The sequence below is a fragment of the Labeo rohita genome, chromosome 10 (genome assembly GCF_022985175.1).
Source record: "Labeo rohita strain BAU-BD-2019 chromosome 10, IGBB_LRoh.1.0, whole genome shotgun sequence".
NCBI lineage: Eukaryota > Metazoa > Chordata > Actinopteri > Cypriniformes > Cyprinidae > Labeo > Labeo rohita.
This window is the reverse complement of record NC_066878.1, coordinates 28193971-28211897: the sequence shown is the minus strand read 5'-3', so window position 1 is coordinate 28211897 and position 17927 is coordinate 28193971. Positions and strand designations below refer to the sequence as shown.

The following is a 17927-nucleotide window of genomic DNA, read 5'->3' as shown; positions in this document are numbered from 1 at the left end:
AACATACCTACATCATGATTCCTTCTCAAACAATTAGGAATCTATTCACAGACACTCCGATAATTATAATTTTGCACCAAGAATCATTTTGGAACACGACTCCTTGAATCCAAATCAAATCATGAAGCGCCTAAAGCTCCACCATCAAAATAACAGGTTATGTAAGTCAAAAGCACTGAGTTTTAGCTTTCCGAACTCACATTTCACGCCGTGCCTGTTTCTGCAAGCGTGTTTGTAGTCGAGTGCGGCCTGCGGTGCCTTTTGATTAACTGCAGCTCCAAACAATATGCCTCCAATAGAGGAGAAAAGTGGAGACCCTAATGAGCCGAATGCGATTTGACTCCCGCCGGGGTGCGCTGAATACTCTTTGTCTTCTATTGAGAACAAAATAATCAAGTTCTTTTGTCACATCATCACTTTAAGTCACCCGCGAACTGAACAACAACAGCAGAAACGCCAGCGTAGGAACCCGAAGTTTGTTCGCGGCCTGCGATCATACGCCGCTCTCCAGCTGCGTATCAGGTTTTATCTTCCACGGAGGTCTTATTTACAAACCCTAAGAGGTGTTCGGCAGCTGTAGCAATGACTCACTCGCCGAACGTCATCATCTTTGATTCACAAAAGACCCATTTAGGGCCCTTTAATCTTGGAGACGCAACAATACAGCAAATGCAATTACAGGCACAACGTGAACTAATCAAAATCTCCGCTTAAACAAAAGCAGAGGAATGTCATGGATTTATTTTTTTTTTTTCTCAGAAGAACATGGAAAGGGAGGAAAGCTCCTGTGATCTGAGGGTGTTTGCCCTCTAGTGGAGCTGAAGATGCAACTGCAAGCTTTGGCTGGGGTTCAAAGGGCCCAAGGCAATGGCACACTCAGCATTTAGTTCTTTCAAAACCAGCAGCAAAACAGGTCACGGGCTGTGTCATCAAATGACCAGGACTCGGAAAACAGTGAAATTCGGAGCACATGCAATGCCGTGATGACCATACGAGCAAAGCTTCAAAGCTTCTAGTAAAGTTACTGTAAGTCAGCTGATTAAAACAGAAAGTGTTTGAGGTGACTTCGCATTTGATTATCAATCCCATGTAACATGGAGGATAAAATGCATTAAAAGGAGAAAAGCATGCACTAGCATGCAACATAATCTCTGACCAGACCAACAATGAAGGTTTTTCTGCACGTAAACCACAATCTAGTCCATATCTGCCCACAAATCCTCTACTTTGGAGCTAATGCATCAAGCAGTTGAACGTAAAAGCACAAATTCACCGCGCAACCTTCAAGATCATGTTCATGCAGAGGTCTTTCCCCTCCTGATCTACTGCCAAACTCAGAAAACGCTCGCGTAAATCTCCGATGTCGGTCTTACCTTCTTCCGGGGCTGCCATTTCATCATATTTGTAAAGCAAAAATGAACAGCATCAAAACATCACGATGGCAGAGAAGTAGGATTCAGGATGAGGACATAAAGTCACAGCGTCTCCGGACGGCAGATTCATGACGCTCTCCAGGCGCGCAAACGTGCGTAAAAGCGCAGAGCTCTGGAGCCTCTAGTGTCCTCCTGATAATCCAACACTCGCAGTCTGGAGATATCGGCGTCAACTGGTAGTTGTGTCCGTTTAAAAGCGGGATAAAGATTAGTACGATCGTAAAAAACGCCGAGGGGACACTTGGCACGCTATATGCGGAGACATTCGCTCTCCATCGTGACAGCGGCTGATGTGCCTCGCACGGAGGAAAAGAGAAGAAAAACTTTCCGTTCAGATAAACGCTAGGCGATCGTTCGCTCGAAACCGTCCGGGTCTCTCTTTAAATGTTCCGTGTAAGTGTTCCGAACGCGGGCAAACGACGAAAAGTTCTGGGTGAAAACGAGCGTTGATGGAAAATATTCCCAAAAATCCACACTGGATCGAGATTCCAGAGATGATGCGTAATTCTACACATACACGCGCGTAGAAGAAAAAAAAAACCCTCAAAGACGCGCAGAAATAGACGGATCCGGTTAGAGGGAAGAAGAAGAAGAAGAGGAGGAGGAGTGGGAAAGAAAAACAGAAAAATCCTTGGAATTTGAGAGTTGGACGGAGAAGGATATCCTCCGACAGCGCAGAACTGGAGCGCAGAACACTAATAACTTCCTTCCCCGCTGCTCCTCTGCGCTGAGAGAAGGAGGAGGTGGAGGAGGAGAGGAGGAGTCCGCGGGGTCATAGAGCCGCCGGATACACAATCACACACTCACACATAATCTGGACTTATGAAGCCCACTGCTGCACAAAGAGGATAAAAGTACTCGAGCACAAACCTTTACACGGCCAAAACCATGAACTGTCCAGTCATGACATTGGATCAAACATCACTTCAGAACAAAATAAAACCATTCATATTTCTAAAGTGAAAAGGGCTTGTAGGACAAAACGTATTTAGCTTTTAGGTTTAATATGTACTGTTATGTTTTTAATATACTGGAAATATATGTTTATTTTACAGTTCCTAACTCTAAATGTGACCCTGGACCCTGGTCTTAAAGGAGACGTCTGCTTCCACACTGGAAAAAACTATTTGTTGAGTCAACTTAAAATAATTTGTTACCCCGCTGCATTAAAATTTTAAGTTCATTTCAAGTTGACTAAACTAAGTGACAACTTAGATATTTGAGCTGATTCAACTTAAAATTTTATAGCAGCTGGGTAACACATTATTTTAAGTTGACGCAACAAATTGTGTTTTTTTACAGTGCAAAACAAAGATTCACATATAATGTACTCACCTCCTTGTCATCCAAGATACTCATGTCTTTATTTCTTCAGCCGTAAAGAAATTATGTTTTTTGAGGAAAACATTTCAGCATTTTTCTCCATATAATGGACTGATACGGTGCCCCGATTTTGAACTTCCAAAATGCAGTTTAAATGCAGCTTCAAACGATCCCAAATGCGGTTGTAAACGATCCCAGCTGAGAAAGAAGGGTTTTTCTAGCAAAACAATCGGTTATTTTCATTTAAAAAATACAATTTAAATACTTTTTAATCTCAAATGCTCATCTTGTCTTACTCTCCCTGAACTCTGTGTATTCTGGCTCAAGACAGAGTATGTCTCCAATCGTATTTTCTCCCTCAACTTCAAAAATCATTTCAAAATCATCCTACATCACTGCAGAAGTACCTACACAATCTTTGCAAAGTGAACATGCAAAGAAGATCAAACACCCTTAACAAAAAAGGTAAAACAGCGATAAAGGACGATTTTGAAGTTGAGGGAGAACATGAGATGGGAGTTTTTCGACATACACTAACTGTCATGAACCGGAACAAAAACAGTCCAGGCAGAGTAAGACAAGACGAGTGTTTGACATTAAAAAAGTATATAAACTGCATTATTTTTATGACCCTTCTTTCTCAGCATTTGGGATCGTTTGAAGCCGCATTTAAACTGCATTTTGGAAGTTCAAAATCTGGGCACCATATCAGTCCATTATATGGAGAAAAATGCTGAAATGTTTTCCTCAAAAAACATAATTTCTTTACAACTGAAGAAAGAAAGACATGAACATCTGGGTTGACAAGGGGGTGAGTACATTATATGTGAATCTTTGTTTTGGAAGTGGACTTCTCCTTTAAGTCACACAGGTATATTTGTAGCAGTAGCCAAAAATACATGGGTTAAAATGACCACGTTTTCTTTGATGCAAAAATTCATTAGGATATTAAGTAAAGATCATGTTCCATGAAGATATTTTGTAAATTTCCTATCATAAATATATCAGAACTTATTTTTTGATTAGTGATACGCATGACTAGTTTTGTGGTCCAGGGTCACAAATGTCAATACATTAAATGACCTAAATACAGCAATATATATTGTATTATTATAATATGTTTGTTTCTGTAAATGTACTGAGAACAATTCCATTTAAGGACATGTTATGACTTAAAGTTAATCAGACAGTCTAGTAACCTTGGTCAAAAATAAAATACAAGCCACTCAGTTAATACTTTTAGTACTTGCACTAAGCAACTTCAAGTATTGCTGTATAATAATTTGAAACATTTTACAGTAAAATTACATATATTGCATTTTTATATACACTGGTCGAAAGTCTGAAATAATTAATTAATTTATTTATTTATTTAAGAAGTCTCTTATTCAAGGATGCATTTACTTGCTGATTTTTTTTTAAAAAAAATGTATTTTAATTAATTAATTAATTAATTAAAATCTTGGTTTCCCCAAACTTTGGAATGGTAGTGTATGACTGTTAGATCTTAGACTAATTTTTAATAAACAAACAAACAAATAAATAAACGTTATTATGATTATGATGTTATTTTGATGTTAAATCAGTAAAAACTGTCACAATAATTTTAAATAATTACTATAAAACAATTTTTACAGTATTTTTGCATTTTATAGTAAAATGACATATTGCCTTTTAATATACTGCTGGTCAAAAGTCTTTTTCAGGGCTTTTTGCAGAGTTGCATTCTGATTTACTTGATGAATAAAAGCTTTATTTATTATTATTTTTTAATATTTATTTATTTATTTATTTAACATTCCCCAATGAATCTTGATTGAATGACTGATCTTACATTTTTACAAGGGGAAAAATAAATAAATAAATAAAACTGTCAAAAGTGTTATTATGATTACGGTTTAATCTATAATAACTTTGTGGGTGAGTCACAATAGCTGTCACAATAACTTTTGTGCTTATAAAGTCATTAAGAAACATTATGAAATATAATACGTAACAGATCATTAGCTCATTTACATTCAAACACAGATACTGTAAATCAGAGTCGCATGTAATTTCTAACCTAAATGTACATTAGCTAATGATGTGTTAAGAATTATATAATGTAATGTATTTGTTAATGGCATATTAATGAAAATGATTATAAACTGTCAGCACTAAACTAACACGCAGTATCACAGTATTGGGCGATTAATGAATGTGGTTTATATGAAGGCGTCACATTACAGTCCATACTAACAGCAGTGTGTGATTTGTGTCAGAATGCATGAACTGCAGTCATGCTCAAGGTTTATTTCTGGCACTGGACTTCTTTCATCTGGTCTAGTGTGTTTATAAAAGCAAAATCAATTACTCCACTCGCTGCTGAAAATAGCTCTGTAACATGACACCTGTTCTGTCCATCGCCGGCCGTCTTTAAAGATTCATCTCTCTGCTTGTTTACCTTGGTGTTGTGCTTCTTAAGAGAGCTTTAGACGAGTCCCTGTGTCTCCGCTTGATCCTTTAATAATATTATTCTGAGGTCCGATTTCAAAAACTTTAAATGCCACCGTAAGTGTGGATGGAAAGGAAGAGGGCAGAGCCGAGTCTCTCTGTGTCATTTCCTGCATTTGCACACAAAACACATTGTTTTCTCCAGCAGAAACGGTTTTCCTAGAGCACAAATTATAGACATTAGTTACTCCATTACACATTTGCACAGTGCAATGACAATACGCACAAAAAACACATTTGCACCTGCCCACTGTGCATTTTATGAAAGCCCATTTCTGCCACTGAATAGTAAGGTAACTGTGACTTTTTATCTCACAATTCTGACTTTTTCTCGCAAATGCTAGTTTATATCTCACAATTCTCTTTTATAAAATAAATAAATAAAAATCGCAATCAGACTTGTTTCTCAGAATTGCGAGATACAAACTCGCAACAAGTTATACAGTTATACAGTTGCAGAATATTAACTTTTGTTTCAACAGTGAGAAATAAAGATTTATGAGATTATTATTTTTACAATTGCAAGTTTACATCTCACAATTCTGACTTTTTTCTCATTGCATGATATACACTCTTAAAAATAAAGGAGCTTCACGATGCCATAGAAGAACCTTTTGTTTGTCTAAATGGTTCCATAAAGAACCTTAAACATCTGAAGAACCTTTCTGTTTCACAAAAGGTTCTTTGTGGCAAAAAAAGATTCTTCAGATTATAAAAGGTAAGAAAGGTGGTTCTTTAAAGAACCTTTGACTGAATGGTTTTTTTTTTGAACCAAAAATGGTTCTTCTATGGCATTGCTTGAAGAACCTTTTAAAGCACCTTTATTTTTAAGAGTGTAAACTCAGATTTGTGAGAAATCGTCAGAATTTCAAGACATAAGCTCGCAATTCTTTTTTCTTGCAATTGTAAGTTTACATCTTGTGATTCTGACTTATTTTCTCAGAACTGCATAATATAGACTCGCAGTTGAGAGTTATGAGGTCTGAATTGTGAGATATAATATTGCAAATCAGATTATTTTTTGCAATTTTATATCTCGTAATTTTGACTTTTTTCATGTAATTGCGAGTTTAAATCTTGCGATTCTGGCTTATTTTCTCAGAATTGCGTAATGTAGAGTAATTAAGACTGAATTGTGAGATATAAAATTGCAATTCAGATTTTTTTTTTTTTTTTTTTGCAATTCTGACTTTCTCACAATTGCGTAATATAGACTCACATTTGAGTTATGAAGTCTGAACTGTGAGATATAAAATTGCAATTCAGATTTCTTTTGCGCATTTCTGACTTTTTCCTTGCAATTGCAAATTTATCTCTCACAATTTTGAATTTCTTCTCACAATTGCAGGTTTAAATCTTGCGATTCTGACTTATTTTCTCACAACTGCATACTATAGACTCGCAATTGAGAGTTATGAAGTCTGAACTGTGAGATATAAAATTGCAATTCAGATTTCTTTCTTTGCATTTCTGATTTTTTCCTCGCAATTGCAAATTTATCTCACAATTATGACTTTTTTTCTCGCAATTTCGAGTTTAAACCTTGCGATTCTGACTTATTTTCTCAGAATTGCATAATATAGACTTGAAATTAAGAGTTATGAAGTCTGAACTGTGAGAGATAAAATTGCAATTGCAATTTTTTTCTCGCAATTGCAAGATTAAGTCTTGTGATTCTGACTTATTTTCTCACATTTGCCTAATATAGACTCGCAATTGAGAGTTACTAAGTCTGAATTGTGAGACATAAAATTGCAATTCAGATTTTTTTGCATTTCTGAATTATTCTCGCAATTGCAAATTTATATCTCACAATTCAATTGCAAGAAAAACATGAATTGTTTTCGCAATTCGGACTCTCAATTGAAATTTTATATCTCACAATTTTGACTATTTTCTAGCAATTGTGAGTTTGTATCTAGCAATTTTGACTTTTTTTTATTGCAATTCTGACTTCTTTCCAGTTGCAAGTTACTAAGTCCAATCCTGAGGGGAAACAAAACCATTTCCTCACAACTGCAAATTTATATCTCACAATTCTGACTTGATCACTTACAATTGCATGTTACAAAGTTGATGCAAATGATGCAATTCTGAGTAAACAGCCAGAATTGTCAAAGAAAGTTGCAATGATCTTTTTAATTTTTTTATTCAATGGTGGAAGCAAACATCCATATCATTTAGAAACAAGCATGTCAAATAAAGGACAAGACAGGCATGGCTGCTAATAATAAGACGAGTGAGACAAACACATCACCTCTATAACGACGTTACAAGTTTGAAATGATATAAATGACCTCCATCAGTGTCACCTCAGAATAAAAGCACAGATGTTGCTTCAGCTGCAGTTTAAAGGGACAGATTGGACATTGTTAACCAACAATGAAGATAAACTACAGGCAGCATTATTTATTCATGCATCAGCTATAAAACCTTATTAAAAGCGCATTTCATCAGAACAGCGCCTGTCAAATGCCATGATATCCAATAATACCAGGTCACTTTCCAATAAAAGAGCTGCAGTATGATGAAATGCCAAAACAACCTGTACACATCAGAACAGCCGCTGGGCAACATTACAAGTAAAAACACTGCCAGTTACACTTTGTTAACTTAAAAGTCATTACATCATGGATTGCAAAGTTTGATATTGGGATTTAATAAGACTTACTGCATGTAATGAACTTCAAGAAATGAAAACATCACCAACTGTTAAAGCCACCATGCAGAACACTCTAGACACCACCCAAAACAACCTAGTAATGCATTAGCATGTTTAACACTGGTAACCCCATCTTAAATTTTCTAAAAACTTCCCAAGTTATGAAATCAAGGCCTGGCCTAATCTGCCGTGAGTTTACAAGCACAACAGTGACAGGAAACACAGACGAGTGAAAGATGATTCTCTCATCTCCAGCTGTGCTCTGCTTTTCCCATCAGGTCAGCGCAGGACAGCAGACACGGGCTCTCTGAAAGCTCTTCTAGTGATTTAGCAGAAACATTCAGCATCTGTATGTTTTTCTCTGTCACACGCCCCCAAAAGCTATCATTCTTCTGAAAGGACTGGCTGACGGAGAAATGAAAGACTGGATATAGGAAAAGTGCATTACAGAGATACGGCGAGTGACAGACAGGAGTGTATAGTGTGTGCTCATGTAGGAGAGATTACACACACACACTCTGACCTACACTTCACAGACTGCATACAGCGGTTTGAATGTGATTTTCTTTCCTGTGTTGATGTATTTTCTTGTCCTTTTTAAACAGCCTTAAAATCAATGAAAATCTATTGACTTTTGTCACACAAATTACTTTAAAAGGACGGTTCACCACAACCACCACCAACCTTCCCCCCTCAAAAAAAAAAAAAAAAAAAAAAATTATTCATCCTCAAGTTTTTCCAAACCTGTATGTATGGAAGGCTTGTCTCTGGTAATTGCAAAGGTAACTGCATTTTTGTTTGTCTCACAACTGTTAGTTCTAAAGTCAGAATTTCAAGATATAAATTGCAACTTTACATCATGCAATTCTGATTTTAAAAAGACTTTATAACTCACCACACAATTCTGAGAAAAAAGATGTAAACTTGCAGTTGAAAGTTATGAAGTCAGAATTGCATGATATTGCATGAACTGTGAGTCATGAAGTCAAACTGAGTGACAGGTGCAATCACATGTTAATGTCAGAATTGCAAGATGTAAACTTGCAATTGCAAGAAAAAGTCAGAATTGCAAGTTTATCTTGCAACTTTTTCTTACAGTTCTGGCTTAACTTGCAATGTGATTTTACATCTTGCAGTTCTGACTTTTTTCTCAGAATTGCATGACAAACTTGCAATTGCAATCTCTAAAGTCAGAATTGCATGTTATAAATTCAGAATTGCAAGATATAAATTGCGGCTTCGTATTACGCAATTCTGATTTTTAAAAAAAATCAAAATTGCACGATGCAAAATCGCAATTCCAAGTGATGACGTCAGAACTGCATGATACAAAGGTGCAATCACACGTCAGAATTTCAAGACATAAACTGCGACTTTATATCATGCAGTTTTGTAAAACATCAGAACTGCGAGATGTACTCGCAATTGCAAGATAAAATGTCAGAACTGCAAGTTTATGTCTTGCAACTTTTTTTGCAGTTCTGGCTTTATAACTCGTAACTGCAAGTTTCATGCAATTCAGAGAAAAAAAGTCAGAATTGTGATACAAAGTTGCATTTAAATTGCGACTTTATATCACGCCATTTTGATTAAAAAACCGTCAGAATTGCAAGATGTAAAATCACAATTGCGAGTTATGAAGTCAGAATTGGGTGATATAAAGTTGCAATCACATGTTAGAAAGTCATAATTTAAAGATATAAATTGTGACTTTATATCACGCAATTGTGATTAAAAAAAAAGGCAGAATTGCGGGATGTATACTCGTAATTGCTAGAAAAGAGTGAGAAAAAAGTCAAAATTGCTAGATGTAAACCTGTAATTGTGAATTTATCTTTTTTATCAGAATTGCATGATATAAAGTCACAATTGCATGTTATAAAGTCAGAACTAGAAGATATAAATTGCGACTTCATATCACATAATTCTGCTAAAAAAAAAATGTGAACTCGCATTTGCTAGATGAACATTCAGAATTGCAAGTTTAAATCTTGCAACTTTCTTGCAGTTTATAACAGCAATTGTGAGTCTATGTCATGGAATTCTGAGAAAAAAAATTAGAATTGCAAGATGTAAACCTTCAACTGCAAGTTACGAAGTCAGAATTGCGTGATATGAAAGCGCAGTCGCATGTTATAAAGTCAGAATTGCAAGATATACATTTCAACTTTACACAATTCTGATTAAAAAAAGTCAGAATTTCAAAATGTAAAATCGCAGTTCATATCTTGCTACTTTTTCTTGCAATTGCGAGTTTGTCACACAATTCTGAGAAAAAAAAACAAGAAGTAATTGTGAGTAAATGTCAGAATTGTGAGATAAAAAGTCGCAATTACTTTTTTACATTTTTATTCAGTGACCGAAACAAGTTCCATATTTAGGAGTTGCTTTGAGAACAAAAGAAGATATTTTAATGATGATAACCGAACATTTGACGGTTGCCATTGACTTCCATAGTATGGAAAAAAAAATAGTATGGAAGTCTATGGCTACCGTCAACTGGTTGACTACCAACATTCATCAAAGTATCTTCTTTTGTGTTTAGCAGAAGGAAACTCATACAGGTTTGAAAAAAAGTGGAGGGTGGGTAAATGATGACAGAATTTTCAACTATCCCTTTAATGCACATCACAATTGCAATTCCTGAAATCACAGGTGGGAAGTTTTATGAGAGGAACGTCCTTATTTTAAGCATCTAATTGGGGGAAAAAATAATATAAACTCATGCAAACAAAATGAGTCAATGTTTTTGGTCTCTGAAGACATTTTAACATTTTAAATATGTATATTTAGCAGTACACAGGAATATGCATGACATGAACTAAAAGCCACAAAACTACAATTCTGATTGCATGTCATTTTTAATAAAGCACTATGAAACCAAATTTGCAGTCGCATTTCTTCGGGTACAATTTTGAAATAATGCATCAAATCAAAGCAGCAAACTCAATGTTATTTGCTGAAAATCCCTCTAGGTTTGTTTCACCCAAATGAATCACAGAACTGTTTAAAGCAACTTGGTAAACAAGAATATTCAAGCATATTGTGAAGATTCCAAGACCTTGGGAAACATCAGCGTGCATGAGTGTGTGTGTGTGTGTGCATGCGACACACCGCTCGACAGAGCGACGAGGCCGCGGGCTATAATGAGAGCTGCTAATTAATGTTGTGCGGCGTATCTCACAGCCACAGAGGCTCTATCTTCAGACAGCAGCTCGACTCTCTCGCGCGCTGACGAAGAAGAGGAGGAGGGGGCGTGAAACAGACACCTCGGCTCTCCAAACACAAAAGATGCAACAAGCCTTTCTAAGACCCAACAGCTGCTCCACCTTTACTCTCAGCCCCACTAATGGCTCTCAATTGAACCCTCCCGCTCTGATGAAGATGTATTGAGTTCTTGGGTGCCCTGGAGATCCAGCCGAATTCCCAGGAGGAAGGTGCAGGTCAGATGGGTCACATTCTGCTGTAAGTCGTGCGTGAGGGACAGTTGGGGGTCAGGAGGACACATCCCTGATCTGGCTGTTCGTCGTTAGACCTCAGTTGGGGAACCCTGGAGAAGGTGGGATCTACATACATGCAACCCTCAAAAATAATCTCCAGGGGTTCTATAATATCTTGGGTTCAGAACAACAATTTCTGTCTGTGTTCTTAAAGTCTAATATTTTGGTTTCTGGATTCCCTAAAGTCTAAAATATTGATTTCTTGGTTTTGTAATGTCTAAAAAGTGTTCTGTAAAGACTAAAATACTAGTTTTTGGGTTCAGTAAAGTCTAAAACTCTTCTGTTGAGTTTAAAATATTGCTTTCTTGGTTCTGTAAAGTCTAAAGTATTGTTTTTTGAGCCCTGTAAAGTCTAACATTGCTCTGTAATATATAAAATATGGGTTTCTGGATTTTGTGAAGTCTAAAAAATTGTTCTGTAAAGTCTAAAAATTGTTCTGTGCATTCTACAGTATTGGTTTCTGAGTTTTGTAAATTCTAAAATCATTCAATAAAATCTCAAATATTGATTTCTAGATTCTATAGTCTAAAATAGTGGTTTCTGGGTTCCGTAAACTCTAAAATGTTGATTTCTTGGTTCTGTTAAGTCTAAAATATGGATTTCTTGATTTAGTAAAGTATAAAATCGTTCTGCAAAGTGTGAAATACTGTTTTCTTTGTTCTGTAAAGTCTAGAATATTGGTTTCTGGGTTCCGTAAAGTCTAAAACTCTTCTGTTGAGTTTAAAATATTGCTTTCTTTGTTCTGTAAAGTCTAAAATATTGATTTCTTGGTTCTGTAAAGTCTAAAATATTGGTTTTTGGCACCTGTAAAGTCTAAAATATTGTTTTTTGAGCACTGTAAAGTCTAACATTGCTCTGAAATATATAAAATTTGGGTTTCTGGATTCTGTAACGTCTAAAAAAATTGTTCTGTAAAGTCTAAAAATTGTTCTGTGAAGTCTACAGTATTGGTTTCTGAGTTTTGTAAATTCTAAAACCGTTCAGTAAAATCTCAAATATTGATTTCTAGATTCTATAAAGTCTATATATATACATACATATATATATATATACATATATATATATATATATATATATATATATATATATATATATATGTATATGTATATACATACATGGATTTCTTGGTTTAGTAAAGTCTAAAATAGTTCTGTAAAGTGTGAAATACTGCTTTCTTGGTTGTGTAAAGTCTAAAATATTGTTTTTTGTTTCTGTAAAATCCTCTTCCAATTATTTTCCTAGTTGAATGTTGACTACATAGATGTAAAAAAAAAAATAAATAAATAAATAAAAATATGTTGACACCTTGTCAAGGGGCCATCAAGCTCCAAGAAGGACAAAATATCACAACACTATTTCACCTCAAGTCATATGATATCTTTATATGAAGAAGAAGAAATGCACATAGTCATTCACTGATAATCATCACTTTGCATATGCAAGCCTGCTCTGAACTAATGTATCTTCACATAAAGGTTACTGAGCTATGAGAGCTATTATATAACGTGAATGCACATAAAAGAGCAGCTTGGACACACTGCTTTTGCGGTCCTGAGAAGAACGAAACGAACACTGGTTTCAAAACCACGCAAGGGCGATGACAGAATTTTCCTTTCAAAAGGTTCTTGTATGACATCAGGCTGTAAAATCCTCTAATTGGAGGCTTTATTTTCAAGAGCGTGCTCAACCAAGCAAAGATACAGACCGGTGGGAACAGATCCCTGAGGAGAAACGCTCTCTTAGAGCCCCATCAAACCATCACCCAGCATTAGATATGCTGACCTTACAGACAGATTATTTGCCTCCGCCACAGGCCACTCAAATGACCCCGAGGGCAATTAGATTTAGAATAGAATTACCTTCAGTTCTCCGGGTCTTTCACTCTCACAATACGACTGCTAATTCAATCAGTTCAAAGCTGTATTCTGGTTTGTCGCCCTGGCTAAGTTTAGGTCTGTAAACACTGTGGCGGGCTCAAACTGACCATGTGAGACTCCTAGAGCATTGGATTCTATAAAGTCTAAAATACTGATTTCTAGATTTTGTAAAGTCTAACATTGTTCTGTAACATGTAAAATTTGGGTCTACAGTTTCTGTAACGTCAAAAACGGTTCTGTAAAGTCTAAAATTGTTCCGTAACATTTAGAATATGGGTTCCTGGGTTTTGTAAAGTCTACAAATTGTTATGCAAAATGTAATATACTGATTCACTGGTGCTGTAATATCTAAAAATCGTTTTGTAAAGTCTACAACATGGGTTTCTAAGTTCTACATGTCTAAAATGTTTCTGGGTTCTTTAAATTCTTGTTTGGCAAATGTTTAAAATAATAGTTTCTGAGGTCTGTAAAGTCTAAAATATGGATTTCTGGATTTTCATAACATCTAAAATATTGATTTTGTGGTTCTGTAAAGTCTAAAAACTGGTTTCTTGGTTGTGTAAGTATAAACATTGTTCTGTAAAGACTAAAATACTGGTTTCTGGGTTCTGTAAAGTCTAGAATATGGATTACTGGATTCTACAATGTCTAAAATACTGATTTTGTCATTCTGTAAAGTCTTCTGTAAAGTGTAAAATACTGGTTTCTTGTTCTATAAAGTATAAACATTGTTCTGTATAGACAAAATATTGGTTTCCGGGCTCTGTAAAGTCTAAAACTACTCTATAACATTTCTTAGTTCTGTAAATTCTAAATATATTCTATAAAGTTTGGAACATTAGTTTCTGGGTTCTAAAAAAAGGCTAAAAATTGTTCTGTAAAGTGTAAAATATGGGTTTCTGGGTTCTGTAAAAATTCTAAAACTGTTCAGTAAAATCTAAAATACTGGTTTCTTGGTTCTGTAAAGTCAAAAAGGTTTTTTTAATAGTGTAAAATACTGGTTTCTTGGTTCTGTAACGTCTAAAAATACTCTGTAAAGTTTAAAATATTGGTTTCTGGGTTCATAAAGTCTAAAATAATGATTCCTTAGCTCTGTAAAGTCCAAACTTGTTCTGTAAAGTGTAAAATACTGGTTTCTGGGTTCTGCTATGTCTAAAACTACTAACGTTTAAAATATTGTTTTTTGGTTCATAAAGTGTAAAATAATGATTTCTTATTTCTGTAAAGTCCAAACTTGCTCTGTAAAGTGTAAAATACTAGTTTCTTGGTTCTGTAAAGTCCAAACTTGTTCTGTAAAGAGTAAAATACTGGTTTCTGGGTTCTGTAAAGTCTTAAACTACTCTGTAAAGTATACAATACTGGTTTCTGGGTTCTGTTATGTCTAAAACTACTAACTTTTAAAATATAGTTTTCTGGTTCATAAAGTCTAAAATAATGATTTCTTAGTTTTGTAAATTCCAAAAAGTTTTCTGTAAAGTGTAAAATATTAGTTTCGGGGTTCCTTAAATCTAAAATATTGATTTCTGGGTTCTGTAAAGTAATAGATATGCTGACCTTACAGACAGGTTATTTGCCTCTGCCACAGGCCACTCAAATGACCCTGAGGGCAATTAGATTTAGAACACAATTACCTTTGCTTCTCCAGGTCTTTTTCAATCAGTTCAAGGCTGCATTCTGGTTTGTCGCCCTGGCTAAGTTTAGGTCTGTAAACACTGTGGCAAGCTCAAACTGACCGTGTGAGACTCTACGGACTCTTGGAGCGCTGCCACCATTGTGTAGCACCGTCAGTCCATAAAAACAGCCTTCGATCTGATTGTACTATTGTTGTTTTTAGCGCATGCATGGGTTTGTGTTTTTCTTTCTCTCGGTTTATTCTTGAATGGTTCAATATAGAGCAAACAACTCAGTTTATTCTTGAAAAGTAAAATATAGACTAAAGACTCGGCCCTCTTCCCGTTCAATATCTTTTCCGGAATATGCATAATTATGCATTTATGTTGCGGGGCCTCAACACGACACAACCCTCGTTTAAAATTCAACAGTTTAATCAATAATTCATATATTGTCAAACACACTGCGCCGCTCTGACAAATGTCGAGGATTTTCCCATCACCCCTGTTTACGGCTCAGTCCCAAGGGTGCCACTGTTGTTAAGACACCAAATGAATATCTGCCATTAAAACGAGGCGACGCCATTAGAGAAAATGAGGCTGATGAGACGGATGTTGTAAACAGAGCACCTCCACCTCTCAGAGAAAACACTGAAGCGATGGGACTCTGTTTTTGTGCTTTACGTCCCACTACAGCTGCAATTCACATTCAGATAATGACCGTTATTTGTCTTTCTAGTAGATATAGAGACATAGATTAGTTGTATTAGCTAAGGCAAGCTTTACTATTAATATTGCTAATATTAAACCTCTTACCCTACAGATGAAAATTTGGAATATCCATCCTTCGTTTTTGTTCTTGAAATTTTCTAAGAGAAAAGATAAACGGTTATCCATAATATGGCTGAAAAAACAACCAAAAAAATTGTATTAATTCATTCATAATTCAAACATTAAAGAGGCACTCACTGAAATGGCTCAGAACACCATCACAACTGTTAAAACAACTCAGAAGACCAAAGCAACCACATAGCAACACCTTAGAAACACCATCACAACTGTTAAAACGGCTCAGAACACCTAAGCAACCAGATAGCAACACCTTAGCAACACCATCACAACAGTTAAAACAGCTCAGAACACCTAAGCAACCACATAGCAACACCTTAGCAACAACTGAAATGGCTCAAAACACCATCAGAACTGTTAAAATGGCTCAGAACACCTAAGCAACCACATAGCAACACCATCACAACTGTTAAAACGGCTCAGAACACCTAAGCAACCACATAACAGCAGCCTAGCAATGACTGAAATGGCTCAGAACACCCTAGAAATAGTTAAAAAGGCTCGAAACACCTAAGCAACCACATAACAACACTCTAGCAACGACTGAAATGGCCCAGAACACCTTAGCAACTGTTAAATGGCTTAGAACACCTAAGCAACCACATAGCAACACCCTAGCAATGAATGAAATCACTTAGAACACATTAGCATATGTTAAAACAGCTCAAAACACATAAGCAACCACATAGCAACACCCTATCAATGAGTGAAATCACTCAGAACACCTTAGCAACTGTTGAAACAGTTCAGAACACCTAAGCAACCACATAGCAACACCCTAGCAACTGCTGAAGAAGGTTAAGAACACCTTAGCGACTGCGGAAAATGGCTCACAACACCTTAGCAATGACATAGCAGCACCCTAGCAACAACTAAAAAGGCTCAGAACACCATAGCAACCACATAGCAACACCCTAGCAACAATTAAAATCGCTCGGAACACCTTAGCACCTGCTGAAAATGGATCAGAACACCTTGGCAACCACATAGCAACACCTTAGCAACTGCAGAAAATGGCTCAGAATACCTCAGAAACCACATAGCAGCACCTTAGCAAGCGCTGGAAATGGTTCAAAACACTCCAGAACCACATAACAACACTCTAGCAACAGTTAAAAATAGCTCAGAGTAATCTAGCAACCACATAATCCAAGCAACTGCATTCATCAGCTGCTTGAAAATCTCAGAATACATTAGCAACTGCATAGCAACGCACTGGAAACCACCTACAACAGTTTAGCAGTGTAGCAGCACATGCATGTTCACATATAAAGAAAGATTCAAAATTCTAGTTTGGTATCATTTTTTTTCCAACTTCTAACAGCTATTCCCAATTACTATAATGAACGCAGTGCCGTTTATCTACAAAGAGATGCTATTTATATAAAAATATTTTATGCAAAAACACAGGGCCCTTTAAAGCTGCGTTTAATAATTCATCTGCACTGGATATTGATGTAACGGAGTTCAACATGCTGTTTAAATCAACACGGCTGTTAAAGAGCAGTCGGGTTTCATCTGAACCCAGATCAATAATAACACAGCACAGCGGAGCCACAAACGCACTCTGAAGACGCAAACAAAGAGAAACTGAGGGTTTGTGTGGGTCCCTTGGTGTTGGCAGAGATAACAGCATTTACAACTTAGTGTGTGTGTGTGTGTGTGTGTGTGTGAGTGAGTGTAAGTGTGTGTTTATGGCTTTAAATGTGTGTTTGTGTGAAGTGTTCGGCCTAATGTGGCTGTTAGTCCAAAAAGCCAAATAAATATCCCACGTTCTCAGCATCTAACACATTAAACCCAAGCAGATATTTTTAGATTAGCCACTTCACCAAAGCTGAGATACACTACCGTTTGAAAGTTGGGGGTCAGTAAGATTTTTAAAAGTTTTTTTTGAGTCTCTCAAGCTCACCAAAGCTGCATTTATGTGATTAAAAATACAGCAAAATAATACAATTCTAAAATATTAGTACAATTTATAAGTAGTGTTTTCTATTTGAATATATTTTAAAATGTAATTTATTCCTGTGATGCAAAGCTGAATTTTCAGCATCATTACTCCAGTCTTTAGTGTCACATGATCCTTCAGAAATCATGATACAATTATTATAAACATAATTATCTTTAAGCACACATACCATCTCAGAAACAATAAACACAGACTTAAACCCACCAAACTGAAT

The 17927-nt window shown here is 36.0% G+C and overlaps 1 protein-coding gene across 3 annotated transcripts in view; it reads right to left on the bottom strand.

Moving 5' to 3' along the window:
• The window catches only part of ttc28 (tetratricopeptide repeat domain 28), a 361751-nt gene that overhangs the window by 224974 nt on the left and 118850 nt on the right, over positions 1-17927 (bottom strand). The window contains exon 1 of one of the 3 annotated variants that reach the window (XM_051121328.1): positions 1374-2273. The exons of the other annotated variants lie outside the window; for them this stretch is intronic. Coding sequence (XP_050977285.1) covers positions 1374-1400 — 27 coding nt within the window. The 5' untranslated portion in view covers positions 1401-2273. Of the gene's footprint in view, positions 1-1373; positions 2274-17927 lie in introns of those variants that run through there. 3 annotated transcript variants of the gene reach the window in all.